Source organism: Colobus angolensis, unplaced genomic scaffold (genome assembly GCF_000951035.1).
Source record: "Colobus angolensis palliatus isolate OR3802 unplaced genomic scaffold, Cang.pa_1.0 Scaffold104, whole genome shotgun sequence".
NCBI lineage: Eukaryota > Metazoa > Chordata > Mammalia > Primates > Cercopithecidae > Colobus > Colobus angolensis.
Window position 1 is genome coordinate 3,765,145 of NW_012111364.1, and position 11,758 is coordinate 3,776,902.

At 38.8% G+C, this 11,758-nt stretch overlaps 1 protein-coding gene across 1 annotated transcript in view; it reads right to left on the reverse strand.

Annotated features, from left to right (window-relative positions):
* Window positions 1-11,758, reverse strand: part of SCIN (scinderin) — a 94,840-nt gene that overhangs the window by 19,328 nt on the left and 63,754 nt on the right. The window contains exons 4-7 of the mRNA XM_011943450.1: window positions 9,738-9,870; window positions 8,946-9,034; window positions 7,990-8,205; window positions 5,591-5,712 (exon numbers count right to left, since the gene is read on the reverse strand). Coding sequence (XP_011798840.1) covers window positions 5,591-5,712; window positions 7,990-8,205; window positions 8,946-9,034; window positions 9,738-9,870 — 560 coding nt within the window. The remainder of the gene's footprint in view (window positions 1-5,590; window positions 5,713-7,989; window positions 8,206-8,945; window positions 9,035-9,737; window positions 9,871-11,758) is intronic.

An 11,758-nucleotide genomic window follows, 5' to 3' on the forward strand; every position in this document is an offset into this window, starting at 1 on the left:
TTGGAGACGGAGTTTCGCTCTTGTTGCCCAGGCTGGAGTGCAATGGTGCGATCTTGGCTCACTACAACCTCTTCCTCCTGGGTTCAAGTGATTCTCCCGCCTCAGCCTCCCGAGTAGCTGGGATTACAGGCATATACCACTATGCCTGGCTAATTTTGTATTTTTAGTAGAGACAGGGTTTCCTCCATGTTTGTCAAGCTCCATGTTTGTCAGGCTGGTCTCAAACTACTGACCTCAGGTGATGCGCCTGCCTCGGCCTCCCAAGGTTCTGGGATTACAGGCGTGAGCCACCGCGCCCAGCCTACCCGCAATTACTTTTGTAGCAATGCTAATATATCTTTTCTTCTAAAACTTTGACAGTAAACTGTTCCGTACTCGGAACAGATTAACAGAACCTGCCACGTTGGGCAACACACACGCGCATACACACACACCCCCCAACACACTGGGAAGAGGGTGCATATCTTATCACATAATTTTCCACTGGACCAGCATAGGCAAATGGTTGATGTAAAAATTTTCTACAGAGAGGTGCAAAAAAAACCATACATGCAAATGTTGATAAGAAAATAAAAAATGCTTTCCCTAATAAAGGAACTACTAAACACAAAGTGTTTTAATGTCAATAGCCTACATTTCCCAAGAGCCTATAATGCTAGCCAACACCTGTGTGTGTACTAGAAGCACAAGATGAGGAGTTACACAGAGCTGCATGAGGACGGGCCACCACAGGGTCTATATCATGCGTTGTTTCTTTGTCACATCTGTGGTTTCCTGAATTCTCGCTTCCAGCTTTTGTTAAAAATGGCTGCTTTCCATTTTGCTTTTATTCTGAAGGGAAGAAATCCAACCACTGAACAGACAATATTACCCAACTTTTGTCTTCATTTTGCTCCTTTTTTTTTTTTTTTTTTGGAATATTTCAACTAGCAAACCTGAAAAACATCACTAAGTTTCTGCCTCATGACACTCTGAACAAATACTTCTCTACTCATCTTAAACGTCTCTTCCAGATCCCAAGTACCATACTGCCATCCACACAGATTCAAGTATTCCACTACAATCAAGAAATAACACAGTCGCTCTTTGTTTCTAATTTTAAAATCTTATGCTGAACAAAAAAAGCAATCTACTTTGACGTATTTTTTCTTTATAAACCTGTGGTGGTTGTTGCTCATTAAAGATGAGTGCTGTGTAAAAATGGGATTTACTACTTCAAGAGATTCATCATTGTCATCTGTTCAATTTTAATTACCTGATACTTCAGAGAAAAGATCATTGCTGAAATTATTTCTGTCCTGTCATTTCAGCATATAAGTGGTTTCATAACTGATTTAATTCTAGTTTCTTACCTTTAACTCTGCCTCTTGGACTTAAACCTATTTATATCCCTGCATTGAAATTATCACATAAACTGGAAAGTTGTTTAATTTGAAAGCCAGTCTTCGATGGAACTGCTTATTTTTTGAAATCCTCTTCACTATCTTTATGGGAGCTTTTGAAGTTCCACAAACCATACAACACTAACAGACTTACATACTTCACATCCATGATTTCAAATGGTGAAGACTCACAAAAGGACTCTGAAGTACCTAATTTACATTCTTGATATCCCCCAAATATATACATTCTTATGATGGAAATGTTGAACATTTCAAATTGGAAAGAAGAAAACTAAATGACCATCCTTCCAGCCCCATTCCAAAGATAGTAACTATTACCAATGTGGTGCCTTCTCTTTCTCTTCTTTTTCCTTTTGCATTTTTGTACAGTGTGGGCCAAACTTGTCTTCCTCGTAAGATTTTTAATCTCAGGAAATAAAATGCTACCCATTTATGCTCAGACCAGAAACCCAGGGGTCATTCTTGTCTTTGTCTTCTCCATTCCCCATTAACAGTTTTTCTGGTGCCAATACCTTAACATCTTGCAAATTTGTCTCATTCTTTCATTCCCTGTTGTCACTACACTAAATTCAGGCCACATCATTCAGCTGGATTATTGCAACACATTCCCAGTTGTCTTCCTGCTGCTAGCCTTCCTCTACCAATCCATTCTGCAGATGTCAATCGGAATAATTTATCTAAAATGAAAACCAGGCCAGGCGCGGTGGCTCACACCTGTAATCCCAGCACTTTGGGAGGCCGAGGCAGGTGGACCACTTGAGGTCAGGAGTTCAAGACCAGCCTGGCCAACATTGTGAAACGCTATCTCTTCTAAAAATACAAAAAATTAGCCGGGCATCGTGGTGTGCACCTCTAATCCCAGTTACTCAGGAGGCTGAGGCAGGAGAATAGCTTGAACCTGGGAGGCGGAAGTTGCAGTGAGCCAGGACTGGAGCCACTGCACTCCAGCCTGGGTGACAGAATGAGACTGTCTAAAATAAAATAAAATGGAATAAAATGTAAATTAATCATGTAACACCCCATAGAAACTCTTTCAGTGACTCCCAATGTCTTAAAAATAAAGTTTGTCCTCTTCAGCATGGTTTATGAGGCCATTTACAATTTGGCTCCTTCTAATTTCCCTCATTTTATCTTTTGCACCCTAAATGTTCTCCACCCATACTCTATGACGAGTAGATTAGAGCACACTATTTTCCTGCATTGCTTGGAACAACTTCCCTATTTGCCTGCCTGTCTAGCTTCCACTTCAATGCCACTTTTTCTAGGAGCCTGTCTTAGTTCATTTTCTGTTGCTTATAACAGAATACCTGAAACAGGGTAATTTATAAGGAAAAGGAACTTATTTTTACAGTTATGGAGAGTGAGAAGTCCAAAGTCAAGAGATCACATCTGGTGAGGGTTTTCTTGCTGGCAAAGACTCTACAGACTCCTGAGGCAGTGCAGGTCATCACACAGTGAGGGTTTGAGTATGCCAGCTCAGGCTTCTTTCTCTTCTTATAAAGCCACTGGTCCCATTCTCATGATAACCCATTCATCCACTAATGGACTCATCCTTTCATGAGAGCTATCACCTCTTAAAGGCCCCATCTCCCAATATTTCCACACTGAAGATTAAGTTTCAACATGAGTTCTAGAGGGTACAAATATTTAACCAATAGCCTAGGAGTATGGTGGAGTGTCTGTATATAATTATCCAAAGATCACTCAGCTTGATCTTACATAAAATCCTCTATATTGCACTAAAAATACCTGTTAATCATCTGTTTCTCATTATATATAAGCTCCCGAAGGCACAGATTGTATTTTTCTTTCCACCGCTGTATCTCCAGAAATTAGTACAATGCTTAGCACATAAAGTGCTTTCAAATGATACAAGAAATAGCTATGATTTAAAACTTAAATTTAGCATTTAAAATTTGTAACCTGATTTATTCTATTTTAGTATGTCCACACAGGCATTTATATGGGTTGCAAATTGTTAATTCCTCAAAACATTCTTTTGCATTACTTGCTTAGTCTTTTTTCGTTTAATCTAAATTCACAATCAATTATGTTGTTCATATTCAAAAGAGAATTAACAGGAAGACCATGAAATAAAATGCAAAAGAAAAGTTAACTAGGAATAATTAATTTATCCCAATAAATGCCATGATTTTGTTGCACAAACACTTTTCTGAATTAAACTTTTAGAAAACGAAATTGCAAGATAAGGACATAACTACCTGATATAGATATACTCAAGCCTTAAAGAGACCAATCAATTAAGATTTAAAATATTGCCTTACAACAGCTGTGACTTTGAGTTAAATTACTTCATCTGTCTAATCTCCCCTGCTCCATTCTTTTTGGAAAGAAATATATATAAAAAAAAAAAAAAAAAAACAAGGACACATCTGGCACTTTGCCAGCGAAAACATGCTGCTCACAGAATGGTTGCTGTTAAGACAACATGTTAACCGCAGAGCTAAATAGCTAAACGCATTCATCTAGGACAGCATATGGAGTGACTGTGGCATCAGAGATGGTCCTGGGTGCGGTGGTTCACACCGATGTGGTAGTGTAGATTAGAATCTTAGGAGTCCCCTCAGCTGAGATTTTGATTTATTTGGTGTGGGTGAGAGCATTTGGATTTATGAGAAATTGTTCAGGTTACTCCAATATGCAGTCATTGTTCTAAACCACTGCCTGAGGCAGTGTCTGTCAATCATTGAAGAGCATGTTAATTACTTGAGCTCCTTGCTAAAATGCAGGTTCTGCCTTAGTGGGTCAAAGGTGGGGCCTGAGAGTCTACAAATCTAAGAAGTTCCCAGGTGATACTGATGCCTCCGAGTTCCCAGACCACTCTTTTGGCATCATCCCATCTCCTGAACTTGAATGGGCTCAAGGCACTGGGCAGTGTAGATGACCAGACTATGGGGATGAGTGTGACTCTGTCTTTGTGTGTGAGGTTCACCAAAAAGAAATGTCACCCTATCAGCAGAGTACTGAATGCATGTATATTCTATACACTTATTACAGGGTGTTATAACTATGTAGGCAAAGGTAGGATCCTGCCCTGCCTTTGCACCTTACACCCACATTTCTCTGCTTGAAGATCTTTTTTAAGAATTATTTTCTTTTTTCCAGCCTTCTTAGAAATATTCTATTTTTACCTGATTTCACTTAATAAAAAGTTAGAGAATTTCACATTATATAATTTGTTGCAGAATCCCTATCCCTTGACGTATCCTGGCATGGTGTATGCACATAAATTGCTTGGTTGGACATTTGGTCATTTCTTCCTTGAGCAGGGCATTCGTATTTACTGAAAGTATATTTAGACTTCAATTAACTCAAATCATCATGCAAAACCATGTAAGATGAAAACACAGGGGCTGGGTGTGGTGGCTCACGCCTGTAATCCCAGCACTTTGGGAGGCCGAGGCGGGCGGATCACGAGGCCAGGAGATCGAAACCATCCTGGCTAACACGGTGAAACCTCGTCTCCACTAAAAATACAAAAAATGTATCTGGGTGTGGTGGTGGGCACCTGTAGTCCCAGCTACTCGGAAGGCTGAGGCAGGAGAATGGCGTGAACCTGGGAGGTGGAGCTTGCAGTGAGCCAAGATTGGGCCACTGCACTCCAGCCTGGGTGACAGAGTGAGACTTTGCCTCAAAAAAAATAAAAATAAAAAATAAAAAAACCTCAATTGCATATTTTTTCCATTATTGTAAATTTAATGGACACAAAGAATAAGAATTGCATCAAGTTGAGGTATCATTGGAATCACAAATTGTATCTCCTACTGGTTTTGCCATATTGCAACTTTGCAGTTCCAATTAGGATGGACCTCTGTGAATTTTAACAATAAGAAGCCATGGTACCTGACACTTGCTGTTACAGTGTTAACCTGCATACAAGATGAGATATTCAACTACATATCCACTAGCAGAACATCACTGGTTTAGGATACCAAAACTTTTTTCCTAGACTAGATAGCATGATTTTTATATAACTCCTGCTGCCTATGGATGGCAGCTGCAAAACAAAGTCAAAATCATATAAAAAGAAAATTCTACATGCATGCTATATAAATCTCACTGGGGTGATTATAGGATTATTCTACCCCATAATGCATGGAATTTAATACTTTGGAGCAAAATCTGGCTCCTGTGGAACCCGAGATCTTTGCCCGATATAAACTCACCACATGTAGATAATTTGTCCTCTGGGATAGGTGTAGAGTATGATGTAGCAGTCACCACCATAGAATTCACCATACGAGTTTTGGTCAACTTGGATCCTACCATTGTTTTCTACACGCCAAATCTGGAAGGAATGGAACATATACACCAAATTACAATTTTCTTGATCTAATAGTACTTCTCATAAGGTTTAAATAATTTTTGGTTCAAATCTATTATTAAACAAGTTTTAAATTATTTTTTAACTAGTTTACAAATCAAGCAAAGGAAAGAAATTGTTATCAATTTGCCAATTTATTGACATTTTAAGTACTTTTATGTTTCTTTTGCTTCCTCTACAGTATTAAGCTCAGTTCCGAGCCTGGTGATTAATAAATACCTATTGTTGCATCTACTAGTGGAAATAACATGACACTCCAGTGGAATAAAAAACTGCAAGATTCAGCTCAGAAATATGTATTTCAATTTTTTCTTCAATTATGAAATAACATACGTATTTTTTCCCTGTGCTTTAAGATAGGAGACTATTATTTTCCCAGGCAAGACTTGGTAGACTGTGACCAAATACTAAAGATGCTACAACACACTGAATGTTTGAGTCCCTCCAAGATTTATGTTGAAATCCTAACCTCCAGTGTGACGGTATTAGGAGGTGGGACCTTTGGGAGGTACTTAGGTCATCAGGCCAGAGCCCTCATGAGTGAAATTAGCGCCCTTATAATCAGAAAGCTTTCTAGCTCCTTTTCCACCATGTGAGGATGCAACAAAAAGTCTACCAGGAAGTGGATCCTCCACCAAACATTGAGCCCATCAAAACCTTCAGTGTAGACTCCCCAGCCTCCAGAATGGTGAGAAATAAATGTTTCTGCTTAAACTCTCAATCCACGGTATTTTTGTTATAGTAGCCTGAACAGACTAAGACCATGCCAATAACATGACTTCTGTTTTTAAAAGGTGCCAGGTATAAGACTGAAATGTGATGATGGGATAAAAACAGGCAGAACCACTTTCATTCTACCTCCTCATCTTCAGCACAGATTAAAGACCCTTCAAGTTGGAGAGATGAGAACTGTACATGAAACAGGAGAGTAACAAATGAAGGAGAGGCTGCCAGGCACTGTGTGTGTACATGTAAGCGTGCGCACACACACACACACACACACATATGCACACTTGCCTAAGTTTTCCGGTGGGAAGGGCAGACTCTTTGCTTTGAAATCTGAAGATGAGCAAGTGGACAGGAGCAGTGCAATGCTTCTAGAGAGAGGCCACCCCACACTAGCCTAGAGAGCAGAAGCCTTATATCCTAGAGACAGCACAAGATCCTAGAGAGAGCTCCCCAGATTTCAGCAGCCCTAGGATGGCACAGGAGAAGGCTGCAGCCAGGACACAGCTGGTGCTGGAGACCAAGTTTGCCAGGAGGACTGAGCTCCAGCAGGAATGTCTAAGTAGGAGACAGACGCAGACCCAGAAGTCAATACTCCTCCGACAGCAGCCATGAGGGACATTTGTGAACTTCTCCCTTGGCGCTCCCCACTCCCCAACACCCATGCCACTTAGATTCATGCTTCATGTCTTTGAAAAGAGGAAAAATTATTTCACTAATTTCTTGACTGTATACTTTGGTCCAGGCATTGTGGTAAGCCCTAGGAATATAGAGATGGAATATTTAATTCCTGTCCTCAAGGAATTGATGAGAGGTCTAGGAGAAATCTGGCAGTAAATGAACAATTCTGTGGTAGGTATATGATAAATTCTGTGAAAAATATCCCTAGAGATTGAATACAGAGAAAGGCCACTTCAGCACTGAGGGAAGCCTTCTCAGAAAAGGTATGGCTTGTGATTTAACTGAGTTGCCAATAAGGTGTAGGAACATTAGCTAGATGGCAGAGGGGAAGTCAGTCCTCAAGGCAGTGGATAGGTGAAGCCAAGAGGAGGGAAAGGTCAAGGGTCCAGCTGAAGATGGATGTTCTCAGGAAGACTGAGGAGAGCCATTAAATATGTATAAATATACTTAAATATACATTTATAAAATGTATATATAAACACAGATATGTGTATGTATACACATTTTTATGTGTGTGTGTGTGTGTGTGTGTGTGTGTGTGTGTATACACATTTCTCCCTCTGTCACCCAGGCTGGAGTGCAGTGGTGTGATCTTGGCTCACTGCAGCCTCCACCTCCCAGGCTCAAGCGATTCTCATGCCTCAGTCTTCCAAGTAGCTGGGACTACGGGTGAGCTCCACCACAGCTGGCTAATTTTTGTATTTTTAGTAGAGGTGGGGTTTCACCATGTTGGCCAGGCTGATCTCAAACTCTTGACCTCAAGGAATCTCCCCTGCCCTCTCCCAACATACACTGGCATTCATGGGCTTGACGAAAACAAAAACAGGTAAATACCTCCACTTTGCCAGAACCATCATCCACCATATTGTGCTGGGCTGCCATCTGTGGAGAACTATGTAATTTTGAGGCATCAAAGGGAATTTGTTTTATTTGAGCCACTTTCTCTGTGACATATACTTTCCCAAAGCCATCACTCTGATCTTTATCTCTCCAGTCCTTAAAAAACTGTTTGAAGATTGGTGTTTCACCTCCTTCTGGAAGAACTTGAATCTGAAATTTAAAATAATAATAATAATAAACAAGAAAATACGAAATTGAGGGAAAATATGAATCTGGCAGTGAAGACAGAAATAAGGAAATGAAAAATTATCCTGGTTTGCCTATCAAGCTCATACAATCCAAAACTGCTTTTTCTCACAACTAAAGTAATTGCCACTGAATTTTAATATTTGAGAGAAGAATCAAGTTCTTTAATATGTTATCCCTGCAGTAAAATAAGTTTGTCTTTCTACATAAGGTTCACAAGAGATCTGTGAGTTGGAAGAAATTATCTCATTGTGTTCCTTGTGTAAGGACATAAAAATGAGGAGAGTAGATGAGGCTGAGAGATTCAGAAAGGAATGGAGTAATTAGCCAGGGTCTAGATTGATTTTGATGAAGACAAATATCATCTGGGTTTCAGGCCAAGTCTGCACAACTTGCTCTAAGGAATAATAACTCATAAGCGCTCTTAGCTAAATCTACTCTGGTTTACTATCTTGAATTAAAGGCAGTGGAGGAAGTGAATGGGCAGCTCTATAGAAAGTCTGATGAGCCGTTTCTAAAAAATTCTAACCCCCACACAGATAAAGAAGAGGGACATGTGACACCAGATTGCAGCAGACAGGCAGGTGGAGAATCACTTCACATGCAGATGTTACTTTGACCCAAACTTTTTCATGAGTTTCATGGAGATGTCATGAACTCCTATGTTTTCTATTTTTTTCTAGCCAGTTCATTTTCACACATACTTGGGTATTCTTGGAATAATTCATTTGCTGTAGAAATTCTTCAGCTGTCTTCATTGCAGCCTTCCTCTCCTGGGGATTAGCATCTTTACCTAAAATACAAGGTAAATTAAAGAGAGAGAACTTCAGAGAAGGAAGACATTCTATGATTAAGAAATACTTGTGTACCATAATAAACATAATTATAACTGAAGTTAAATGCAACAGTGAAAGCTGGGTGTGGTGGTTCACACCTGTAATCCCAGCACTTTGGGAGGCTGAGGCGGGTGGATCACGAGGTCAAGAGTTTGAGACCAGCCTGGCTAACACGGTGAAACCCCGTCTCTACAAAAAATACAAAAATAATAGCCGGGCATGGTGGCCAGCACCTGTAGCCCCAGCCGCTCGGGAGACTGAGGCAGGAGAATGGCGTGAGCCTGGGAAGCAGAGCTTGCAGTGAGCCGATATTGCACTACTGCACTCCAGTCTGGATGACAGAGCAAGACTCTGTCTTAAGAAAAAAAAAAATAGCAAAAATTTCCTGCTATATTAAGTATATTTAACAATATGTGAAAAACTTTATTTGTAAAACAATTCTTTTTATATTGCCCAAATGCTTTTTCTTTTAACTCCATAATCCCTGGTACATGATGTTGGTAGAAGGAAAATGGCTGCATTTTATGTGAGACATTTATAGATCAAGTCTTAATTAAAAGGTGGGATTTTTTTAAAAAATCAAAAAAATATATTTTATGTAGCCTTTTAGAGGAAATATATATACATCGGAAATACAGCATCGCCAATGGAAGTTTTCACCTTTCCATACGAAAATTTGTTTTGCAGCCCCGTGGTCCAAAATAAAGCATTCTTCGGAAAGCAGCATTGCCATCGAGAAGGGATTTTCTTCTGCCACCACAGTCACTCTCATGGAGCCACTTGCATCTGAAACCTAATATAAAAACCACGACCTCCATGTTTTCATTTGGGGATGATAAGGATGTTCTATAATTAGATTATGGTAATGGTTGTACAACTCGGTAAATGTAATAAAATAAAAAGCATTGAATTGTACACTTTAAATGCATGAATTTTATGGTGTATAAATTATATCTCAATAAAACTGTTTCAAAGAAAATGAAAAGAATCCAAAAGACTAATTACACTCCAATTTTTTAAAAAAGTCCTTTGGGGTAAACTTAACAAATAAAAAGTTAAGTTTTGACACTGTGCCTAAAGCATCAGAAAGGAATAGTGATAATAATAATGGCTAGACAGATGCTCTTATGTACTAAGAACCATGTAATTAACTTTACATGATTATTTCTTGTACGTTTTAGAGCAATCTTTTCAAATAGGTAATAATCTTAAAATCATTACATACACACAAGGAGATGAAGTTTAAACATTCATTTAGTCAACATTTACTATCTACTATATACCTGTCACTTTGCTAATTAAGCTATTGATATAGTTTATGCATAAAGATTTTTTTCAACATAGGTCCTGCAAAGTAAGTACACTTTGTACAAATTATCAAAGTAAATTTCTGTCACATTTGGAAATGACTACAGACTATTAAAACAAATTTTTAAGTGGTCTTATAAAATCGAAAGTGATATTCATGTGCAAGTTAGGATTTACTGGTTTTCAATGGCCAGCTTGTATGCTACAGTTTAGTCACCAATTATGCAGATTCCAGAACCCTCCCTTGATCAGTGGTGGAGTTTTGCAGGACCAGGGTGGAGTTTGAATTCCGTAGTTTTAGAAAATGCCCCAGGTGATTTTGCTTGCCAGCCTTTTTAAGAAACCGGAATTATTTTCAAAGGAACTTTATACTTTATATCCATGTAATACAGCATAGCTCCACTAGAGGAAGCTATGACTTAGGATGAATATTTTCCCCTTTGAAAACACTTCTTTAGTTCATAATGCTGTCCGAGAGGGAGAACAGTTTTGGTTGATGATGTGAAATAAAATATATCTGTCAGGCAGTTGAAAATGAGTTTTAGAAATAGGTAATTTTTAAAAGCAGTTACAAAATATTTAGGTAACACTTTCTGTATGGCTCATATTAAAATTACCAGTATTTAGCAGAAATGGTAACCATATTTCCTTTTGCATCTAGGAAGAAAAAAATCCACTTCTTCATTATGAAAAGGAAGTTACGCTGAACAAGTTATTAATTTGGTCTTCACATAAAATCACAGAGTTTCGGAGCCAAAAACCCCTTAAAAAGCAGCAAATATAGTTTCTTTCTGATACAGATGAGAAAACTACTAAATTCTGCATGGAGATTTACGATTTGCTCCAAAGAAAGGTGCAAGGGGAGGGAACACTTGAAGAATACCACTGTAGCAATCCCCTTAACTGGAGTGCCTTGCAGTTTTTGTTACCCTCACCAGAAAAAACAAACAAACAAGAAAATTAAAAAACTACAGAGTTGGAAGGAACCTACTTTCTTTTTTGTGTGTGGATAAGAATGCTAAGACCCAGCGTGGTTATGTCCTGTGCAAAGTCATGCTGCGAATCATGTGCCATACAGCTGATGTGGAAGTAGGTATGTTAATGCCCAGAACAGAACTGTTTTTACCCTGGTTCCCTCCAGCTGTTTCATTTGGTAGCTCAGCCCTCCTGTAACAAAGAACTCCTTCATTATGGCTAAAGACAATGTTTTAAATAGGGTGAAGGCTTTACATTCTTATCAAGAATTTATAAGAAAAAGCTGATAAAATATTTTTACTCCATAAAGGAAATATTGTATTGAGCACTACATATCAAACGATTGTTGCAAACTAGTACAGCAACAGTGTATAATTTTATGTGAGTCACAGCAATAA